Below are 25,052 nucleotides of genomic sequence, written 5' to 3'. Positions count from 1 at the left end.
GCATCCCTGCTTACCAAAATCGTACAATATTGAAACATAGACTTCGGTGAGCCACGCATTTTCTTTTTCTTTGCCGCGGCTCGCCGAAGTCTATTTTTTCAATATTGTAAGCTTTTATTAGGCAGCGTGCCACAGGCGGCGCGCTGCTTACCAAAATCTTACAATATTGAAAAAACAGACTTCGGCGAGCTGCGCCTTTCTTTTAATCGGTGCTGCTCACTGCAGCTGATATCTTAGTTTGCTCCTTCTCTTGTGCTGCAACAGGAAGCAAGGCAATATGTCTTGCATTTGCGAGGGCTTAACCTATTGATATTGTAAATAACAATGCTTTTTATTTATCTTTTTTTTAAACGCATAAATAAGATGCATTGTCAATTACAATGCTAATGCCTTAAACTCTCGCAACTGCGAGACCTATTGCATTGCAAACGCTTGTTTGTCAAGAAATAGATTTGGCTAATGGGTAATAATTGATCACACTCATGTTGGCTTACTTTGAGTCCCAAAGTTAGATGTCTGTAATACAGCATTTTGGTGGCTAATCAACAGGACCAAAATCCTGATCTTTATTAGAGGCCTAAGGCATTGGGGCAGGTAGCATTAAAGCATTAATCAAAGTTGGCATTTAGGCAATGATTAACTTTGCTCTGTGTCTCCATATAACTACCTTGGTGTGTGTGTGTGTGTAGGTGGCTCTGTGGGTGGCTCTATTTGTGTGTGGGTTGCTCTATGTGAGTGGCTCTGTGTGGGTGGCTCTGTGTGTGTGGGTGGCTTTGTGTGTGTGGCTCTGTGTGTGGGTGCAAATGCAATAGGTCTCGCATTTGAGAGTGATTAAGCTATTGACATTGTAAATTACAATGCCGTTTCTTTAAATGTTTTAAAAACAAAAACATAAACAAAAATAATGTCATGAGCAATGCCAATAGCTCTAACTTTAACAATGCCGAGACCATTGCATTGTAAATGCTTGTCTTTTCCAGCTTCCAACAAGATCAGTACTCTTTCCCTCCCTCTCGCATGTTGAGTTTAAGGGGAGAATATATAACATATGTTTCACCTGTTTATAGCGTGTAATAATGTAATTTATGTTTTTATCCGTTTGTAAAGTTTGATCTGCAGGATACACTGCATGTAGTTTGACGGGTCTGCGGGAGCGGTGTCATCGCTCCACTCACGGCCCCTCCCGCTGAAAGCCTCGAGCAGTGGTGCTGGGTGCACTGGAGGCTTGTAGGGGCGCGTGTCTCTGCGCGTCTCATTGGTCTGCATTGATCGCTTGTCAGAATCGGGAGCAACGAGTGCCCAGCCACAGTGTCCGCAGTATCAATGCTGCTCAAACCACCTGGAAGCTGGATGCCCATACTCGGCTATGGGTCTGTATGTGAGACGCTCAGCCTGACGCCTGCGAGCGGGTCTGTAGACAGAATGCGGAAGAGGCGTAGACGTGCATTTCTGTGAGGCTGACAAGGGCAGGCCCAGACATTACTGACACCCATTAAAAGTCAAGGGTGAGTCGCCCCATGGCAGAGTTCTCAATTCTGCTCAGCACGCTCAACGTGCCCAAAAGTCTGGTAACTTTAGTTATGCCATTATTAGCCTTAGGCTGCCAAAATTTCACATTCGCTCAGCGCGATTGCTTTCTGCCAGCTGCTGACTCCGGGCCATTCCCTAGGGAAGATTCGCTTTGGGCCTTTCAAGCAGTCTATCCCCTATAATTACCTAGGGTGTCACCTGGTTCTCAGCATCATGGAAGAGGACTGTACAGAGGAGGAGTCTCTGCAAGTCCGCCACCTTGAAGACGAGTTTTGTGAGGTGGTGGACACTTCCATCCACCAGGCAGTGGCAACGGCCACGGGGCCCTTTGACCATCACATCAAGCAGATGGCCTAAGCCTTCCAGGGAAACCATTCCCAGCACGCTCCTAAGGGCCAAGGCACCTCAGGCATTGATATGGGGGCTTTTGGGGGCTTGAAGAGAGCCTTCTTAGCCCGCTCAGATGCAAGTTAGCAGGATATCCTTTCGGATGTCCCTGCGGTGACCAGTCTGCAGGGCCTGGATGAGGACGGGGAGCACTCCAAGAGAGAGTCCACTGACGAGGCTGGTCCCTCCAAGCCATGGCGTCCTGTAGCGACGCCCCCGCAGACCTAACAATTGTCGCAGGCACCTGCGCAACCCTCTAGAGAAGGAGGTACAAGCTTGTCTCCTGGCAGAATGCCCTCGCCCACCCCTACCAGGTAAGAGGGCTATAACTCCAGAAATTGACCCAAACATTTCTACATTCCTCCAGAAGTATATAACAGACCCTAAAAAGGGAATTGATAGGTCTTGAAAATCATGCCAAGATAAGTGCTAGACATCCCCGGCCCTGATACAAAGATCCTGGAGCTGGCAGGGGACGCCAAAGACTTTTGGATGTTCTGTCTCTCCCACAACGTCTCGGTGACAGCAACATACTTCCCAGGAGTCCCACTGTGATAGCGGATTGGTGCTCCAGGAGGTGGTCGGACATTTGCCGCTCTTTCAGAGACTCCACATCCTTTGGGGTTCATTCTCGGTAGATCTTTTCGCTGCTCGACTGGATCACCAGTTACAAAGATTCTTCAGTTGGAAGCCAGATCCGCTCGCTACGGTGACTGATGCCTTCCTGCAAGATTGTTCACGGGAGACGGGGTACGCTTTTCCCCCACTTGCAACGATAATGAGACTCACGGTGCAAATTTGCAGACAACAGGCGAAAATGGTGCTGATCACGCCTTATTGGAGGTCTCAAGTGTGGTTTCCAGTTCTTCTGGAACTTTAATGGGATTCTCCAATCTGTCTACCCCTAGATACATCTATTCTGCGGGATCCCCAAGGCCAGAAAGGGTGAATGCCCCTAGTGGCTTGGCAGATTTCAAGCATCGCTGGAGAATCTCAGGCCTATCCGACGATGCTGAATGATTACTGGGACCAGCATGGGCTGACAGCACAAGCAAATGCTACAGATCAGCATGGACCAGGTAGGTTGATTGGTGTGTAGGGAACAACCAGGATCCCATGGGGTGCAAAGTGGTAGCCATTATGAATTTCCTGGCATCCTTAGCGTCTCAGGGCTTAGCTTCTCGCACAATCAATTCCTATAGATCAGCTATTTCAGCCGGACACATCCCGGTTCAAGGGGCCCAGTAGGGGAACATCAGATGACCTGTAAATTAACACAGGGGATTCCTCTTACGCTACCACCAGAACACAGGTATTCATCCTTGTGGGACGTTAATTTATTTCAGTCTTTGCAATCCAACAAATACCTGTCATGGAATGAGTTGTCAGCCAACCTGGCCATGCTGCTGTGCCTGGTGTCATGTCGGAGAATGTTGGAAGTTCGGGTTCTGGATATTTCAAGAAGGGTTTTCACTCCTCAGGGAGTCACCTTCCACATTGTTCGTAGAACCAAATCTGATTCCAGGGTGGTGTCCTATCCGGCGTTCGATAGATCTCTTAAATTGTGTGTAGTCCGCTGCCTCAAAGAATACGAGAGTATGACAGAAGAAATCCGTCAACCAGGGGAATGCCAGTTAGTGATTTCCCCACAGAAACCTTTCAAAGCAGTTACACCACCAACTATAGCCTGCTGGATCAGATGGGTTATGCAAAAGTGGGTATAGAAGTCTCACAATTTGGAGCCCATTCAGTGAGGGGAGCGATGGCTTCTAAAGCTTTCATCCTAGGTGTCCGGCTAGAGGATATTATAAACACTGCAGACTGGTCATCAGACTCTATGTTTAAGAGGTTCTACTTTAAACCAGTCGTGGATATTGTGTCATTGGTGGCGGATAAGCTTTGAACGAGCATAATCCTCGCCTCTGCTCCTGACACAGAATAAAAAATTTCCAACTAGGAAAGTTTTAATTCTATTAAGGACACCGAGGCGAGGATTATTCCCGCCCAAGGCTTCATGATACTTGGTCCAAACCTGGGAAAACAATGATGCAGGGCCATCAAGGATACGCTCCTTCGTATGGTATAAGTATTTGTATTTCTTGGTGTTGTATTTTTTCTTCTATATTGAGCCTCATTTTTTGAGTTACTAATGTATTCAATTTCCTCTGTTTGCCATAGTGCTTTGCATGCTTAAACCATTGTTTTTAGTGACTCTTTTTTGCTTGGAATTATTTGAGTTCTGATTCATTGCGTTTCCTTTGACTTCGTTCAGGTTCTGAGAGTTCCAAAACAGACTGACAGGATTAGCGGATAATATGGTCGCAGTCAAAAAAGAGGAAGTCACTCAGGAAGAATATGCCTTTGTGGATAACGCGGACTAACTATTGGTGGATTGTTGATGAACTTTACCATGTGCACCATAGGAAACAAAGTTTTTTGTTTGTTTAAGTTGAATCTGCTGGAAAAGGGTTAAAAGAAGTTTGAGCATAATCCTCGTCTCGGTGTCCTTAATAGAATTGAAACTTTCTGTCATGGCTACTGGGACATTTTTCATTATCATTTATATGTGTGTATAAATAATGGGAATTAGTTCATTACTAAGATGTAACCTGAATATGAAGACACAGTCAAAATAAATGTATCTTTCATGGATAAACGTGTGCACTGAAATGACTAAAGAAAAATAGGTGTTGCACATTCTTAATTATTGATGCCTTCATGAAGCTTTCATAGATCGTATTTCAGACATGTACTAAGAGTATACACTAAAATCGATATTATAAAAAAGTGTTGTAGAAAATATTTACACATTAGTACATTTTAAAAATAGTAATATATCATACTGACATGTATTATTTGTAACAATACTAAATGATTACAAGTGCATCAGAATTATACTAGAATCATGACAATCTTTTTATTTTCTATGAATGTATGCCTAATAATTCTATATATTTTATGTTATATTACCTCAATTTAATGTAGGCCTGACTGCATATGTGAAGTTTCTTGAGTTGCTGGATCTACTGTTCGTGAGAGAATTCCACAGTATAACTAATAACGTGAAATAGTGTTCTCTTTCATGAGTTCTCATGTATTGTAGAAGATACTTTGCTACAAGTTCTGATACAATCCTGACCAGCTGCCTGGGAAACTGTCCTCTTGCTAAAGGAGTATTGTTCTAACGTTTCACATACTGGATTGCTTGACGACTGTGCAATTGTCTCACCTATTTCTCAACATTTTGTGTCATCTTTTTGTCGCCTGACACCCAACCTATACGAACTGACCAATGAACTAAGTGGTCCGACCCAATGAGGTGATTCAAGGAGGTATCAAGAATATAATATTGCCCGATTTAACCGAAAGGGAGCTCTCTCTGAAGGTTCATTGGATGATTAGCGAGCTCACATGGTGATGGATGGGCTGCCAGGTATTTCCTTACTTCTAGAATTCTTTGCAATACTTTCCTTGGTAACTTTGACTTGTCTGAAGCAGACTCACCTGGCTTCCTTTCCAAACTGACACATAGGTGATATGTGCGAAGTGGTCTCTTCCTTTTTTGGGAGACTGATTGGACTGGCATGTTCCATGTCCATTCCTGAACTCTTAAGCTTTGTTTTCTTGTCTCAAATGACTCTTTAGAATTTGACTAAATTATCTTATAACGTGATTTACTAATGCACTTGTTTACCTTAACTTTTGATAAATGTACTAAAATGTAATATTGACTCAGCTATCATGATTGTTTCCATTGAAGTCAATGTGCATTCCTAATTTAGGGTTACTGATGACTAGAGGAGGTCATTTTAGAGAGATCTCAGAGCATCAAATACGAATTCTATTATTCTGCATTGCTTTAACTGAACTCTTAGTGTGTATGATTTTGGCTCGCCTACATTTCTTCAGGAGATTTGGGCTTTCTGGGATAATCCTTTACCTTTACAGTATTGTTTTGAGAGTAATCTACATGAGTCTGATCACTAGTTTGTAACTCAGTTATCCAATTCCTAGTCCTCATTGGATGACTGTTGAGACCCTTGCTATCCAACCCCTCTCCGCACTAAACAAGATCCATCGGAGTGCCAAGAGAGAGCGAGGTATGTATCATTGGCAGGGGAAAAACAAGTAAACTCAAATTGAATGGGCCTAGTAATGCTATGACACTGGTCTTTAGCTTTTTACGGAACTCAAGAAAAGAGGAGCCAGGATTTTTACAATCTGAACTCTGAAAAATAGCAGGCACTGTCTGATGGCTAGCACAGTGGCCTGAGCATCAATTAGAGGGCAGAGAGACTGAATCTTGGCAGAGGAGTCTAAAGGTGAATTGGTGAAATGGGTTGTGGTGTGCAAATGATGGCCTAAAGTGTATGAAAAACTCAAAGGGCTAAAGTCAACAAAATGGTGAAGGGCTAACAAAGAGGTTTAAAGAGCTATAGCAAAGCAGCAAAGGGGAGCTCAGGATCATAAGAAAGCTCTGATGAGATGAACAGGGGGCCAGGGAGGCTGCAGATAGATAAGCTCAGATGGCCCACAGAGGGAATCGGATTTACAAAGGGCTCTGATTGCCAGCTGTGTAGCACTTAGAACGAAGGCTAGCAGTGGTAGGTTCAGTGTCAGATGAGTGGTGTGTGAAATGAAGAGTGCATGTTGAAGGGTGGTGTAGGTATGTATGTGTCAGAAGTGTTTGGAAGGTCAGCAAGGCGGCAAAGCGGTAGAGTAGTCTGAAACTCTTGGTTGTCAGAGGAATTTGAAGATGGATGGTGGGGTTTTTAGGCTGAAGGAAGGATGGAAAGAGCTGTGAGGCCTATGGAGATCATACTGAACGAATCTATGAGCTGGCCTGGCAGATGGACTTTAAGAACAAGTAGGAAAATCAGACGGCCAAACAAGATTTTCTGAATACAATATGAGGTTGCAAGAGCCATATAGGGGTACTATGATCATCAATGGGCAACAGATGGGTTCCTCTTACTCCTGGTCCTTGAGGAAATATGAATTTTGTGATCAGTTATGTCCCCTATCGTAGACCCCAACGGCTCCATGTACATGCTATACGTACATGTATGTTCCCTCCTGCTCCAGTTTTGAAGACGCAAATATATGTGCGTCCACCGTCAACATGTCGTCTTTCAGATCCACCATGAATGGGTCAGATATTCCTTTTCTAAGTATGAAAGGCCACCGACTTTATGTGGTTCACTTTCCACATTTTACAGATTCAGGCGAGTAGGCCCGAATTCTGTCATCAAGCCTTTTCCTGCCTTCTGCCTCTGAAAGCTCCAGTCTGAGCCTGCATCTGTGACCATGAACTTTGTCTTACTCCCTGCGCGGCTAACGGTGCCTGATCCAGCCCATCGCCTGCCAAAAACTGTATTTCACCTTCAAGATTATCTCCTCCGCCCCTCATCCGATGCATTCCTGTCTAGTAGTTTAGGTAAACATTCCTCCAGCTACCGTGCAAAGGGCCAGGCCTCGTTGTCCTCATGCAAGTAATTCATAGCCCTGTTACCATGGAATATTCCTACCCCCTTGCATCTAGTGTAGACACTTAGACGCTTGTACACGCACTAACAGTCAGTATAGTCAGTATAGAATAAGATTCTATCCTAAGAGACCTCTCTTTTTGGATAACACTGTTCTTTAAACATAGGATATTAGATATGATTTGGGATTAGGTTGACATAACCCCAGACTTCTGTCTCCACATGTAGAGCTAAATGTCAAGTCCCTTTCTCCCTCTAGTTGCACGTCAATCACACGTCATGCGGCTGCGCACGCATCTCTGCCAAATATTTCTGCTGACATTGCAGGATTCTCTTATGGATCCACCCACTTATGACATCATGTATAATGACGTTGTCTAGTTACGCCTATTCTAGTTACGCATGCATAGTTTATTCTGTCTTATCAGTTGATACGCCTACTGCATCTGTTTTACTGTAATGCCTTTTCTATAAAAATGATTACCTGTCAATAATATATGCCCTTCCTTCCTGAACTTTCGTGGTGATGGAATAGAACGCCAACAATTCGAATTGTATTCCTTTGTATAGGAATAAAGCCTTTTTAAACCTCTAATACCACGGATTCTGCCTCTCATTTTACTGAGTTATTCTTAATAGACTTTACCGCATAAAAAATAGTACCGGTAACGAAATATTTACCACATAAATTGGCGCCCGAATAGGGACACTTTCTCATCTCACGCGCCGGCGGTGCGTTGCAGGCCTGGTCTCCTGCCACAGCTGAACGGACAAAAACGCGTATCTGCAGGATTTCCTGTATCTCCCTCCGGCCAAGCGGGGACGACTGAGGCTGCGATCAACACCCAGACGAGGCGGTGAGAAGTGCGAAGTATCCCGACCAGAGCCTAGCTGAGAGAGCAAGATCCGAGGTATACAGAGACCCGCCAGGTTCCGAAGTTCCGAGTCCAGTCCAGTCCAGTCCAGTTTCAGTTCCGTTCCGAGGCCTTCCGTTCCGAGCTACCCGGTGAGTACCATTACCGGGGAGGCATATAACGTGCACATAGTCTGTGCCGGTCAAGACGGGTTTGGGTACACAAATCCGGTCTGCACTGTTTTAGCAGTGTATCTGTACTGTTTAGCAGTATATATAGTATGTTTTGCATATAAATAAATATAAATAAGTATTATCTAGTGTCAGTATAATGTCAGTAACTAGTTTTCTATTAGTTATCATTGTTCGTAAAACTGTTAAGTGTTAAATGTTTTAAATACGTTCTATATACTGTGGTGTGAATGACTGTTCATTATTGTGTTTTCTTGTATAAAGTGTGTTCTAGTAATAAGGTCTAAAAATGCCGCTCTTCTCGAAACTAAGACAGATCAAAACTAGAAAAGGTGTACTTGAAGAAGCTGTTCCCATCCCACCTAGGGACACTCCAGGGTACTTTATGTATCATAAGCATGGCCTAGATGCCGTATTATTTCTTGATTTATGGGTAGACTACACCAAAGAATTACCAGAGAGTCAGAGATGGCCCGCAGCGGGGACCTGGGATGCAGATTGCATCATGAGAGTAGAAGAAGAATTATGGAAAAAGAAAGCCAGACAGTCGCAGAAAGATGCCATTGAATTATGGCGTAAAGAATCGTATAGACGTACAGAAAAAGCACTCAGACAGGAAGAGAAAGGTAGGGAGAATTCAAATAAAACCAGAGAAAATCTATTACTTGAGGAAGGTGCCCGAGTAAAATCAGAACAAGTAGACAGACAAAGAAACGCCCTTATGAATGGTATGTATCCACTTCTGGCCGAAGGGCTACCTAAGGCTACTCCGGAAATACCAAAAGACTTGCCACCTCCATTGTTTCCGATAAAAGCACATCCCAAGGGGCATCCCAGAACCGCAGAAGATGTTTTCCTTTCCTCTTATTTAGATGACGCAGCTCCCGAGTATGCTAATACCGCACCACATAGACCGCTTGCCGATGATGCTCATCGCCAAGATTCTCCGTCTGTACCTCCACAACAACAAGCTCTGACACACATTCCGACAAGCACATCTGTTTCTACAGCTTTTCCCGCAACGACGGTTGCTGTCTCGCCTTCAACAAATCCTTTCACGTCCAGCACCCTAGACGGTGCTACAGGAGGTACGACAGACATTTTTTCTACGCCACCCAGAGGAAATAAATTTTCCCTTAGAGAATTAGAACACCAACGTACGCCCAAATTAGCAACCCCCGACATGCTCAAGGAACTTCTAGTAGATTGTAGATATGATCCTGTGCCCGGTAAACGGGACGAAATGCTGCTGTCATCATTACGTATTCGACGAGCTGCAATATATTTAACGAAGCTACCAGGAATGGCTACACATTTAGAAAATATATATCACTTTGTCCAGTCAGGACGAGGTCCTGAAAGTATTAGCAGAGCCATGGAGTACCAGAAAGCGGAGGTACAGGGACAACTGTTACGTTTCCTCATAAACTGTGTGATCAGAAATCAAGACCGGCCTGGGGTAAATCCGGAAGAAATGCAAAAACTTGTCACTTGGGGCCAGAATATATCAGATGGGAGACATGATAAACAGTTATGTATAGTAGCTATGTACCGAAAGATCCGCAAAGAAGTAGAACGAATACACGAAGAAAGATTAGAGATAGACGCCGCTGACCTAAACAGAGAGGAGGAGGAGCAAGAATCAGACCAAGTAGATACAATAGCTTATGTAGGTAGAGGAAGATCCCATAATAATACCAGAGGTTTTAACGACCCAATACGTCCAATACGTCCAGAATGTAATAGACATCTTCCAAACCCTATGCTAAATACGAAATCCCCTGAACACTTATTCCAAGCCGCTGATAAATTACTCCGAGATCGAAGGGGGTACCACGTGCTTGATTCCATGGACGAACAAGAATTAGCCAGGTCAGCAGTACAATGGGCTGACAGTCCCGGCGAATACAATGACGATGTACTTGCACACACGTTTCTGAATCTAGACCCATATGAACAGCGTTTAGCTAGTATATACATGATTCAACACCTCCTTATATTATATAAAAACCAACACTCCGATCCAGGACCCTTACCTGACATATTGACAGAACTACTCACGAATATATGGAGAGGATCAGGTACTGATTTGATTAAGGAAATTCTAGAATCCCGAAACCAATATTTAAATTTCGTATGCCCAGAACACGTTCCAGTTCCCATTATGGGAAGAAAAATGTATCACATAGATAGACAGAATCCGTTACGCGAAGTGCACCCAATTAGAGGTGCCGGTGATAATTTTACACGCGTGTTTGTATACACGCCTATAACTAAACTGGAATTATTAGAAATGAAGAAAGTAGTACCCAGCCATGACAAGGACCCAGCAGGTTTCCACCGTGAGATAAAAGACATGTTACTCATGGGAGAGTATACCTACCCCGACATTATGAAAATATTGAAAGTCCTATTACCCGCCGGTGTTTATGAGAAACTCAAAGAAAAGGAATGGGAAGTGGGAGACCAAAAGATAGATTGGACAGCATTAGAAAACGAAGAAAAGGCCCGAGCTGCAGGAGCAGGGCTTGGGGAAAAGACTACAGCACTAGCAGGATTACTAATACAGGTACTGCCACGTTTATTAACTACTAAAAAGGAAGACTGGGGAGCAATCTCAGCCTGTAAACAAAAACCAGATGAAGACACTAGTGATTTCTATTCCCGATTTGAAAAATGTTTTAGTATAAATAGTGGCATAAAAGCCAGTAGTGAGTCATATCCACATCTGTTTGTGACAAAATTAGTTGAAAATTCTCTGCTACAAGTCAAGAATAGAGTATTGAAATTCGAAAGTACCTGGCAAGGTAATACCCCATCACAGATGCTACAGATGTTACAATATCACCACAATAGAATTAGAGAAGAACAAGAACACGAACAAAGACGTATGAAAGATACTAAAATGAAAATGCTTGTTGCACAGTCAGTTCCAGCCGATAGTCATCAAAAGGGTGATTCCGCCAGTCCTGCGAAAGGAACATGCAACTATTGTAAACAACCAGGTCATTATATACACGATTGTCCAGTCCTGAAACATAATATTGCCACAGGTAGAACACATGAGAGACCACGTCCACCTAGACAGGATCAGAATCAACAACAAATCCCTCAGAATGCACAACCTAGGTTAGCTCCGCAACAATTAGCTCTGCAACAATTAGCTCCGCAACAGGCAGCTCCACAACAGATCGTAGCACCACCACAAGCGCAGCCTGTCGCTGCAACTCAAGCAACAACACAACAGATGTATCAGTACGCACAAACAGATTATCCCGATTATCAACGATACTCATGAGATAGCCTAGAGAGGGAAGTTGGCTTACCCCTTATTGAGGTTCCTGTAGACCAAGAGGGACCTTATGTACATAGTGAACTATTAGGGGAAGACAGAAAGTTTTTACTTGATACAGGGGCAAGCAGAACAACTATAAGACGCAGTGAAGTTCCAGGGGCACCCCTCTCAGGCTCACAAAATATTTCCCTTGGATTCTCAGGAAAACCTATAATAAATGACGTAACACAACCTCTTCCACTTACAGTCGGTCCATTAACACGTACTACAGATTTATTGCTTACTAAATCATGTCCAGAAAACTTGTTAGGTATAAAAACATTGAAAGCTCTAGGAGCCATAATATGTTGCTCTCCGGAAGGAGTACGACTATTTTTACGTGACTTTAAAGGTCACTACGTATCCAGAGACATGGATCACCGCCTGCAGAATTTACCTACACATTTATGGGCACAAGGCCCCACTGATGTTGGTTGCATGAACATTACACCATATCAAGTCACACTAAAGACAGGAGTGGTACTACCACGAATGCGACAATACAAGTTACCACCAGATGCTGTAACGGCTTTACTGCAAATCATTGACGAGCTCATTGCACAAGGAGTGGTTGTCGAAACCGACTCCAATGTATGTAATTCCCCGATAATTCCGATTCTTAAAAGAACGGATCCAAAAGCTCCGCCAGTATACCGATTAGTTATTGATCTGCGCGAATTAAATAAATGCATTGTACCACAATACCCTGTGGTCCCAGATATCTCTTCATTACTCACAGCTATTGACTCAGAAGCAACGTTTTTCACTGTAATTGATCTCAAGAATGCTTTCTTTAGTGTCCCAATTGATCCAGAAAGTCAATATTTATTTGGTTTTAGTTTAAATGGACGAAGTTTTAAATTCACACGCGCACCTCAAGGATTTACAGAAAGCCCCAGCATCTATAGCCAAGCACTGAAACGAGAACTTGACAGTATCCACATGCCAGTTAACACTGCCTTGCTTCAATATGTCGATGATCTCCTGATCACTGCCCGAAGCGAACCTGAATGTGAAAAAGCGTCACTGACGGTTTTAAAATTTCTGGCCGACAAGGGGCACAAGGTGTCCCCTTCCAAGCTGCAATTCTGTGTCCAGCGAGTTGTTTACCTTGGGCACTCGCTGTCCAAGGAGGGAAGGCAGCTTACACCCGATCGCATCCAGTTAATTGCTAACATGCCACCACCCAAGACACAAAAGGAGGTGCGGGCTTTTATAGGCCTCACTTCATACTGTAGGCAGTGGATCCCTCAATATGCATTTCTAGCAAAACCACTCATCCAGTTGACAACACAGGAGGCAGCCACATCGACTGTCCTCCCTTGGACTCCAGAACATACACATGCCTTTGAAAGCTTAAAGAAAGCTTTATGTCAAGCACCTGTCCTAGCAACACCATGTTACAGTAAACAGTTTACACTCTTTGTTACAGAACGCGAAGGTACTGCTTTGTCAGTACTCACTCAGGAACAAGCAGGATCACACAAACCATGTGCTTATTTCTCTAGTACATTAGATCCAGTAGCGCAGGCACTTCCAGCGTGCCTGAAATCAGTGGCAGCAACAGCTTTAGCAATCAGACAAAGCGATACCATAGTGTTAGGACATCAATTGACAGTACAAGTACCACACGCAGTAGAGGTTCTCTTGAACCGCACACAAACACAACATTTGACTATAGCAAGACTCACCGGTTACGAATTAACATTGTTTCAGCCACACATAGAAATCAGACGTTGTAATACGTTAAATCCTGCCACACTGTTACCAGTAGGCGGAACAGATCCATTGGCACATGATTGTGTCGAAGTCATTACTATCACGACGAAACCCAGACAAGACTTGACAGATATCCCTTTGACAGATCCAGACTTAACATTATATGTAGATGGGTCATGTATGAGAACAAGTACAGGAGAGTTAGTGGCCGCTTACGCAGTCACAACAGACACTGAAGTCATTGAAACAAATTGTATTAACACTTTGTCAGCTCAAGCAGCAGAGCTCATCGCTCTGACACAAGCCTGTATTCAAGCCACAAATAAAAAAGTCAACATATACACAGATTCACGTTATGCATTCGGAGTCATCCATGACTTCGGCGTACTGTGGCGAGAGAGAGGTTATTTAACTTCTCACGGTGCCCACATCCAACACGGACCCCTCATTCAAGCCCTATTAGACGCCATTCATTTACCTACTGCAATATCGATTATGAAATGCAAAGCCCACACAAAAGTTACCGATATCATTTCTCAGGGTAATGACCTAGCTGACAGAACAGCTAAACAGACTGCTCAGAATCAGACTCACACAACTGACATGACAAAGACAATAGTCCTGACACCAACCCATTGCATGACAGTTAAGGATCCCGCCCTTGATGTAATTGACATACAGACACATGCGACACCAGAAGAAATAAAGAAATGGACTGAATTAGGAGGGATCCAAACAGATCAAGGATGGATGACGAAGGAAAAATCTATATGGTTTCTTCCCGACTCAATGGTCCAAGTCATCATTAACACTATACATAGTCCAGCGCACCTAGGAGAAAAAGCTATGCTAGACAGCATTCAACACATTTGGTTCAACAAACACTTACGAGCCGCAGCGAAACAAAAAGTTCGTACCTGTATGATATGTTGTCAGTTTAATCCAGGTAAAAGCATTCCCGTAGAACAGGGTGGATTTCAGCCTCCTGATCACCCTTTTGAAGTCCTCCAGATGGATTATATCCAGATGGAACGATGTCGAGGATTCAAATATGTTCTCGTAGTTGTCTGTGCTCTTTCCCGTTGGACAGAAGCATACCCGGTTTCAGATTACACTGCCCCGACTACTGCCAAACAGTTAGTTCGAGAATTCTTCCCACGGTACGGTTTACCACGTGTTTTCTACTCAGATAACGGCCAGCCGTTCTCATCCGAATTAATGAAACACGTTTCCCTTCTATTAGGATACCAATGGAAATTCCACTGTGTCCGACATCCCGAAGCGGCAGGTCTCGTGGAACGCCATAATCAAACTCTGAAAATTAGATTGTCCAAAATATGTAGAGAGAAAGGAGTCGATTGGATAGTAGCCTTACCAGTTGCGCTCTTTTACATGAGAATGGTAGCACATTCTCGAACAGGGCTATCCCCGTATGAGGTGATCTTCGGTAGACCACCAAATATGTGGGGGACGCCTATACCTCGTAAAATCACTGATGTTGACTGTAATATGCTGACAGATTACCTGGCTTCCTTGATGTCTGCACTACAATCTTGTCGTTCACAGGTATCCGCAGCTTTTCCCGACAATACTGAGGTGAAGCCCCATGACGTGGTTCCTGGTGACCTGGTTTTGGTCAGGAATTTCGATCGAAAGACCCAACTGGATCCGAGGTGGAAGTCACCGAAGTTGGTTTTACTTACCACAAGGACAGCTGTGAAAATCGAGGGAAGGAAAGGGTGGTTGCACTCGAGTCATATCAAGAAATTTTATGGACTACCATCCAGCGTAGAGACTCAACCCTGTATTCCCTCACAAACAGACTCAAAGCTCCCTTTGGCTGAATTAACGAAACCAGAACTGTATAAACTAAAATTGAGGTCCAGTAAGTCAGACAATTTGATTGTTTAAGTCCTCTCCAAGGTGAATCGGTTGAATTTGTCTCTGACATGTATCCTCTGGACCGGAATAGAGAAAGAAATAATCAACTGCTGCTCAAAAAGCATGCGTATTGTAAATCATTTCGCAGTCATTGTACAGTAACATTATTAATTTTGTTTTTTCTAAGTCTTCTGATCATCATTGTCAGCATCCTATTGCACATGTATTACCCTATTCCTAAGCGTGCTTATAATATAACTGCAGAACATTCTTTTAGTGAATTACCTCCACATGAATTGTCCTATAGATTTGCGCTGCGCAATAACACTTTCATTAGTATGCTACATCATTCCCATCAAACCAGCAATGCCACAAATTGTTGGATATGTGGCCGGCTCCCTCCCTATCAGAACTATAAGGGAGTTTTGCCCCTCTTTCCCTATCCGTTCACACACAATGGCTCCTGTGGAGCATGGTTTAGTTTGATTAATTCCCTAGATTCAAATTCCGCAGTTTATCAAGACAACTGGGTATGGGGAAACCTGAACTTAGTTTTGCTTAAAGTCTGCTACCCTAACAAGGAGGGACTTCCCAAAAGAACAGGAACTGATCTAGAAAATGAAGTATATGGATTAGGTAATTTTACGCTTAACCTCATGATCCTGAACGTTGAATCTGAAGCTACACCAATCTTGCCCGCCATGTCAGTATTCCCAGTAAAAGGGGAACTATGTATAAAAAAGAATGGTTCCATACACATGGGCCATAGTAAATGTACCACTGTAATAAAATTCAGTGATCAAGGCAAGTCTACGTTTAGAGCTTCTCGTCATTCCTACTTTATATGTGGCCAGACCGCATATATACGCCTACCTTTAGATTGGGATGGTACCTGTTACATAGCATTCCTCCTACCACCTGTTTTCCTAGCTCCTTCTGATTATCATAGAAATACTCATTTAGTACACAATAGACAGCAGAGAGATCTCCCAATTGTTGATTACACTGAAACAGCATGGGAAAAATACACAGATTTCAATAAAGGTTTCTTTCCCTATATAGGTACAGTCACTAATAGTAAGCTGATACGTAGATTAACCAGAACCCTTGAAGCAGTAGTGAACGAAACTATTTCCGCCTTAGGCAATTTAACAGAAGAGCAGTCTGCTATGCGGATTGTTGTGCTTCAAAATCGTCTTGTCCTTGACGTCATCCTGGCCGATAGGGGCGGAGCTTGTAGGGTCATCGGATCAAGTTGTTGTATTTTCATACCAGAAAATTCGCCGTCAGTATATAAAGCCATAACCCGCCTTCATAAGATTGTAAGCCAGATACACCAGAATCCAGGCACCTGGACTTGGTCCGGTTGGTTCTGGGGCGTGTTGTCAGCCTGATGATGGAGAATGCTCTCCTTCCTAGGTATTGGCTTTCTCATACTATTCAGTTGCTGCTTATGTCTACAATGTGGGCCAGCGATTTGTGGTCTGTGTGCCACCTCGTGTATCCCACATCCAAGTTTTCGTTCGAGATCCCGGAAGAAGAAAGAGGAGCAAATGATGCTATATGAACAGATCGATGGATTGATGAAGATCGATATCTCCTAAGGGTCCGAAGGGGACAAGGAGGGAATGAGGAAATATGAATTTTGTGATCAGTTATGTCCCCTATCGTAGACCCCAACGGCTCCATGTACATGCTATACGTACATGTATGTTCCCTCCTGCTCCAGTTTTGAAGACGCAAATATATGTGCGTCCACCGTCAACATGTCGTCTTTCAGATCCACCATGAATGGGTCAGATATTCCTTTTCTAAGTATGAAAGGCCACCGACTTTATGTGGTTCACTTTCCACATTTTACAGATTCAGGCGAGTAGGCCCGAATTCTGTCATCAAGCCTTTTCCTGCCTTCTGCCTCTGAAAGCTCCAGTCTGAGCCTGCATCTGTGACCATGAACTTTGTCTTACTCCCTGCGCGGCTAACGGTGCCTGATCCAGCCCATCGCCTGCCAAAAACTGTATTTCACCTTCAAGATTATCTCCTCCGCCCCTCATCCGATGCATTCCTGTCTAGTAGTTTAGGTAAACATTCCTCCAGCTACCGTGCAAAGGGCCAGGCCTCGTTGTCCTCATGCAAGTAATTCATAGCCCTGTTACCATGGAATATTCCTACCCCCTTGCATCTAGTGTAGACACTTAGACGCTTGTACACGCACTAACAGTCAGTATAGTCAGTATAGAATAAGATTCTATCCTAAGAGACCTCTCTTTTTGGATAACACTGTTCTTTAAACATAGGATATTAGATATGATTTGGGATTAGGTTGACATAACCCCAGACTTCTGTCTCCACATGTAGAGCTAAATGTCAAGTCCCTTTCTCCCTCTAGTTGCACGTCAATCACACGTCATGCGGCTGCGCACGCATCTCTGCCAAATATTTCTGCTGACATTGCAGGATTCTCTTATGGATCCACCCACTTATGACATCATGTATAATGACGTTGTCTAGTTACGCCTATTCTAGTTACGCATACATAGTTTATTCTGTCTTATCAGTTGATACGCCTACTGCATCTGTTTTACTGTAATGCCTTTTCTATAAAAATGATTACCTGTCAATAATATATGCCCTTCCTTCCTGAACTTTCGTGGTGATCGAATAGAACGCCAACAATTCGAATTGTATTCCTTTGTATAGGAATAAAGCCTTTTTAAACCTCTAATACCACGGATTCTGCCTCTCATTTTACTGAGTTATTCTTAATAGACTTTACCGCATAAAAAATAGTACCGGTAATGAAATATTTACCACATCCTACTGGCCATCCTGGTCTTTATAGGCCCCGTCTCATAGCCCTTTCTGTTCCTTCCAAGTCTGCGTGATCCTCATTCCTTTGACATGGTTTTTCTGATCTACTTCACCCAGTTTATCCAATTTCTGCTAAACCAGCTCCTGGTCCCTCTGGTCTACCTTGCCTCTCGCAACCTGGCCCGCTTAGTCTTTGCCCTCCTGGCTTGTACTGTCCTGGTACTCTTGGCCCTGTGTCTTGCCCTCCTGGCACTGCTCACACAGGGCCTAATCCTCATGGTGTCGGTTCTCTTTGTTTGGGTCCTTCTGAGGCTGGTCATTTTAGCCCTGATTCTCATGGCCTGTTTAAGATCCTCCTGGTCAAGATCCTTTTAATCCATCTTGTCTGGTCCTCCTTGTGCCCCCTGTACTGGTCCTCTGGTCCTACTGCTCATTGTCCTCCTAGTCATGGTCTTCACAGTGCTCCTCAATCTGCTCATGATCCTCCTAGCCCCATTTCCCCTAATCCTCCTGATCCTTGCCCTCATGGTTCCGCAATATTGTGTCCATCACTGATCATCATAGCCTTTTCCATTTCTGAGTGCCCAGGACCTCCTGATCATGCTAGACTTAGAACTTAAAGGTCCTGTTCCATCATTCCATCATTCCCAGGGACTCCTGCCCCTGATCCACTGGATCCTGGTTCCCCTGTTTCACATGTTCCCAATCCTGGCCCTTTTAAGCCTCCTCACCCTAATTCTTGTCCCTCAGTCCTCCCAGTGCTGCTCATCTGGTTTATCTATTCCCTCCTGGTTTACCTGTCCCTGACCCTTCTGATTTTGGCCACCCTGGTCCATGGAGTCCTGCGGCCAGATTTATGAGATTGTCACACAGTTCAGCACAGTGCAGCACAGCAAGAGGAAGGGCCATAATTAGAAACAACATGGTGCATTACTGCCTTTTAACCTGCACCAATTTGGCTGCCTAGCACCAATGCAGGCACCCTTGCACCATGGAACAAGGGTACCTGTGTTGTGAGGTGGATTGGTTTTATGCAGAAAGGGGTTACCTACCTGCACAAAAACAGTCCTCTGAGGCATTTTCCTTTTTCTATATGTGCTGCAGAATGCAGCAAACATAGAAAAAGGAAAAAAACGAGGAGAAACAAACACATTACTCCTCATTACGCCTTACCTGGGGAGGAATAGGTTTTTGGTGCATCCCCAGGTGTACCACATCTGGTAATGCATCAACATCAATGGCTGTGGTGAGGGAACACTCCTACAAAACGCATTAAAGGCCTCCCTGGCGCAGAGTAAGGCAATGCAGCAATTCGACTGCATCTCTTTCTTCAAGATTCATAAAGCAACTCAGGACCGCACAAGGTGGCCTTGTGTGGCGTAATAAATTTTATTTTCGAGTTGTGTCACTCTTGCTCCACATTGCATGGTGCAACAGTGACGCAACGGGGCTCGTATATATGTCCCCTAGTCTTTTTTAGTTCTGGTGCTCTTTTTTCATTTTTTTCTGTATCTAGTCTTCCAGTGATGGCCCCACTGACCATAGTTTCTCTCACCCTCCTAGTCCCTTGGTTCTCTAACCCAACCTAGGCCTTCTAGGTATCTTTGTTTGCCTGTTCCACCTTGTTCTTGTGCATGTTACCCTGATTATCTCTGCCATGGTCCTCCTAATAGGGGTCCTTCAGGGTTTGGTCTTACTTGTCCCCCCTGACTCTGGTCTTCCTAGACCCTTGTGTACCTTTTGATTGGGGTCCTACTGGGCCTGCACTTCCTTGTCCTTTATAATTATCCTAGTGCTGCTGATATAGGGCTTCTTGGCCTGCTAGATGTGCTCCTTCCCAGTTGTTGTCTTACTGATCCTGGTCCTTCTGCTTATGCCCCCTTGGTCTCCATGACATGCTTATAAAGGGCCATCAGCTCCTCCAACCCTTAGCCCTTCTCTTCCTTTTGGTCCTAGTCCACTGGGTTACTTTAAACAAGAGCAAAGGAGAGAAAAACAAGCAAGCAAGATAGAAAGAAGAGGAGGAAGAGAAAGACAAAAAACTGTCACAAATGGAGACGAAAAAGAACCTGCAAGAGTGAGATAAAGGGGCAGGGAGTGTCTGGTGGTTTATTTAAGAGGTATTAGGTGGAATCAAGACCATACAGCTATGATATTCTGTACACCTGACAATCAACAGCTTCGGCTGTAGGCTTCTCTTTTAAATCCTGGGCCACAACACTTATTCTTTTACAAATAAAGCATTGCTCATGAGTGAGGAAAACATTTGTGTATCATGCATTCAAATCTTCATTATTCTTCACAGAGAAATACTCGTAGACGGTAGCACAAAATATCTATGAGCCTGATTTAAATCTTAGCAGGTGGGCTACTCTGCCACAACGGTGATAGATATCCCGTCCGCCAAGATCTAAATCAGGCCCTATGTGTCATATGTTGATGCTCCTGAAACAGAAGTTTCAATGTTATATTAGTCATAAGTGTATTTATTGAAAATTGGTTTTACTCTTTATTCATCCGTAAAAAAACGTAGCTTAATTCATGCATTTGTATATTTGTATATGCAAATGCATATGCAATTACTTTCAAACGCTTTACACTTTTTCTTGTTCCCCCATTACAAGATGGCCACCACCCTGCCATTACTTGGAGTTCCTTTTTTTTTTAGGTCAAGCCTATAGCGGTAGCGTGCATGCGCTGCTCACTCTGCGAGGCATGCAGTAATGGAGTATGAAGTGGAAGCTCCTCCCACTCCCCCACCCATCTTTTTCATTGGCTTGTGTCTTTGTCCTTCATAAATGCTGCCTTCCGATTGGTTTATAGGCTGTAAGTTCCTCCTTATGACAGCCATGTCGTCATTTGTATCCTTCCATGACTACTGGCCCCTTTACTTCGAGTGTTGCATGGTATGAGTTATTCAGATTGTGAGCACTATTTTCTTCCCATGCCTTCTGCCCCTCCCCACATGCCCACACTCCCGTTGTTCGTGCCTTCTCACTCTCCTGCCAACAGCCCACCCACACTCCCGTTTGCAATGCAATAGGTCTCCCGAAAATGCGAGTCCTATTGCATTGCAAATGCTTGTTTTCTGATGTTCCGAACATGGAGTGAAGATTTAGGATCGTGATCTTATTTGGTCAGTCATCATCCATATGACACTTCATTGTTAGAAACAGGAAGTACGGTGCTACTTTCCTCAGGCCTCAGCTTGGTGGCCGGAAGTTGTTTGTATTACCATAGAGAGCTGTAGTCCATGCAGGTGTCTCTATGGTTATGTGCGGAGCTAGCTCAATGAGTAAAGGAGGGAACAGATGCTGTAGCATAGTCAGCGCATTAAAGCATGTTGTGTTTAATAAATGTAGCAAGATTTTGTGCGCTCCATGATGTACAGGCAGTGATTCTGAAAAACAAGCACTTGCAATGCAATAGATGGGAGAGGACTTGGCCTAACAGTTAGGGCGCTCGACCTCAGACCTGGGGGAACTGGGTTCGAGTCTCGGTAACAACGCTAAAACATCCTGTGATTCTGGGCAAATCACTTAATCTCCCAGTGCCTAACAAAAAAAAAATATATATAAATAATTGAATGTGTGTCCTCATGTAACGTAACTGGTGCTATGTAAAGCGCTCTGATACCTGATTGGATTCGGGTCAAGTTTGCGCTATATAAAACTCTGCAAAAAAAATTACAAAATAGATCTCGCATTTACACGAGTTTAAGCTACTGGCAATGTAAATGACAATCCCTTTTATTTATGTTTTAAAAACCAAAACATAAATAAAAGGCATTGTCATGTACAATGCCAATAGCTCAAACTCGAGGAAATGCAAGACCTATTGCATTGCAAATGCTTGTCTTCCTATCCGGCTATATAAATATCTCCTATACACTGTTTATCCAGACGCTGATCAAATAGAATATGATCACTACTGTTTTCCTGCAGCCAAAAAAATACTGATGTTTAACAAATGTAGCAGGCTGCTGGCTAAATAGCAAAGATTGTGCACTATTTTGCCAGCTGCTATCCAAACAGAAGAGATTATGTACTATTGGCCGACAATGACACTTCCTTTTATTTTGTGTGCTGGAAAAAGTCACACATCTGGAGTTACATCCCATGATAATAGACACTTAAAAAGAGCAAAAGTATTACCATTGTTTGAGAAACGTCAGGTGATTTCAGTGCCTTGGATACCTTGATGACGTCAGGGCCGCCTACGATAAAAGTTATTAATCAGATATTAATGTCAGAACTGTTATTAAAGCTCACAGGCCAAGTTAAAACTTCCTTATCATACATCACAGAAACATTCTGCCATGGGTGAATTCTCCCTTCATCACTCTGTTGTCTACCAGCATTCAATTCAGTCTATGATTTGTTCTACTATTTACTCCCTTCTGATCATCAGATAGTAATTGATACCTTTGGAGCATGAAATGTTCTACCATTTATGGCCATTATACAATGGTGTAGCCAGTGTGTCATGGGCCCTACTGAAAAGAAGGAAATGGGCCCCCTGGCTGCTGCTTGAATTATGAAATACAGCAATATTCAGGATTTGGTGGGCTCCTCAAGCCTCTGGGCCCGGGTACCATTACACCAGCTACACCAATAGAAAGCTACACCCCTGCCATTAGATCATAGGATCATGAGGCGCTCCCCTGTTCACATATCTATACTACGCTGTGCGTAATCTGAAACCTGACATCATCCACCACTTGATGTGCTACACATGTCTTTGTGCTACTCATTCTAGACTCTAGAGGGACACGAATAGAAGAGGCGGTGTGCTAAGAAGAGTCTGGTGACTTGTGGGAGGTCTTTTTGCTTTATTCCCGGGGCAGGGTGTCTTTCTCTTACGCATGATCAGTTTTCATTTCAACGCTACTCAAGCCAGGCAAAGCCCCGAACAGATGTGATTCGTACAGACCCCTTTCCCTAATAAATATCGAGAATAAAAATGATGCAAAACTTCTGGCACATAGACTGCAACCTCTGCTACCACTTATCGCTCAACCCGATCAATCCGGGTTTATACCAGGGCGCTCCACATCGCACAATTTGAGAATCTTTATCTCTGTACTGCATCAACCTGACCCCCAGACCCCAGCCTTGGGGGCGTTCCTTGATGCCAGCAAGGCTTTTGATTCACTTGAATGGCCATATCTCTTTACCATCCTGTCCAGACTAGGATTAAGCACCCTCTTTCTTAGACAAATCAGGCTATTGTACTCCAAACCAACCGCAAGACTGCGAGCGAACGTGTTGATCTCAGCTCCATTTGACATCACACGAGGCACCAGACAGGGTGCCCCGTGTCACCCCTTCTGTTTGCCATTTCTATGGAACCCCTTGCCGCAAGGATCAGGCAGCATCATAAAACGCGCAGACTCGACTTCTCGGCCAGAGACTCAATGTTATCCTTATACGACAATGACATCACACTATATCTCCGAGACCCATTAGAAAACCTGAATCCAGTCCTTCTGGAACTTACCAAATTCGGTGGCCTCTCAGGTGTAAAACAGGGCCAAATCCACCTTACTCCGACTCACACACATGACGATCCCCTTTGAGCCAGACTATCCCATCCAATGGGCTACGGGACCAGTCCGCTATCTGGGGATATGGTTGAGTATTAATATACAAGATCTTTGGGGCATGAACTTTGGTTGCACACTTACATGGTTGGAGGAGAAAGCGGTCATCGGGTCAAAGCTCCCTATTTCTCTGGCCGGTCGCATTGCGATTGCCAGGATGATAGTATTGTCTAAACTCTCATATTTATTCATCAACTTGCCACTTGGGTCATTAATGATCTCACTGGCCTGGGCATGGAAATAGCCACGTATATCGTGGTAGGTGCTAACGTTCCCATTGGCTCGGGGTGGATTGGGCACACCTGACTTAGCCCTATATGCTTACTGTGCACAGGCGCAAATCCAACATCATCTTCCCCACTCCCTTTTAACCCATGTGGCAGTTGAAGCTGACAGCAAAGGCCCGTTACCACTAACGGTAGCTCTATGTCAATTCTATACTATAAACGACAGCATGCTATCTTAAACACTGCAGAAACACTACGTTGGGCCTGGGACAGGCTACGCAGCCACGAGGGACATTCAACACTATATGCACCATCTATTGCACTCGCCCAAAATCCACAGCTGCCAATACTGGAAGACAAGGGAAACTCCACGCGTGCACACAACCTGGGATTGGACACATTCGCCGATCGATACCCGAATGATAACTTCATAGACCCTCCTACAGCAGAGCCTGGAGGGAATTCCACATTCTCCGATTTATTGTTATATTACAGTATTAGAGGTACATGCTGCAAACTATATGACACATTTCCTTCCCCCCACAGTCCCTCTCCTGGTCCTAGAATCAATGCTCACCAACCCATCACCTAATAAACTTATCACTAGGCTTTACAACTCCATGCAACATTCATCTCCGTCACAAAGCCAAAGTCCTTGGTGGGTTGGAATGCAGAGCTAGAGGACCCCGTTTCGGATGACCAATGGCAGTTCTGCTGTGGACAACCTGAGATGCTTTCACCCAACTACAAATTACGTCTCGTACATTTTAAATACTTGCACCACATCTATAGAACCCCTCTACAACTTAAATGCATGGGTCTCCACCCTGATGCATCTTGCTGGAGATGCAGGGCTCCCAATGCTTCGTTTCTTCACATAGCCTGGAGTTGCCCTGTAATGGAGAAATTTTGGAGGGAGGTATTTAACACAATAAGTGAGATACTGGAGACTAATTTGACTACATTACCTAAGGTAGGCCTTTTGGGATATGTTAAGGAGGTCCCAATTGCACATCGCAGGTTATTCGCT

General features: G+C 44.0%; 1 protein-coding gene across 1 annotated transcript in view; it reads right to left on the bottom strand.

Moving 5' to 3' along the window:
* C11H1orf162 (chromosome 11 C1orf162 homolog) overlaps nucleotides 1-25,052 on the bottom strand; it is a 406,379-nt gene that overhangs the window by 95,709 nt on the left and 285,618 nt on the right. Inside the window, exon 5 of the mRNA XM_085635230.1 lies at nucleotides 22,348-22,409. Coding sequence (XP_085491356.1) covers nucleotides 22,348-22,409 — 62 coding nt within the window. The remainder of the gene's footprint in view (nucleotides 1-22,347; nucleotides 22,410-25,052) is intronic.

This window comes from Triturus cristatus, chromosome 11 (genome assembly GCF_964204655.1).
Source record: "Triturus cristatus chromosome 11, aTriCri1.1, whole genome shotgun sequence".
NCBI lineage: Eukaryota > Metazoa > Chordata > Amphibia > Caudata > Salamandridae > Triturus > Triturus cristatus.
This window is presented reverse-complemented; position numbering and strand designations above follow the sequence as displayed.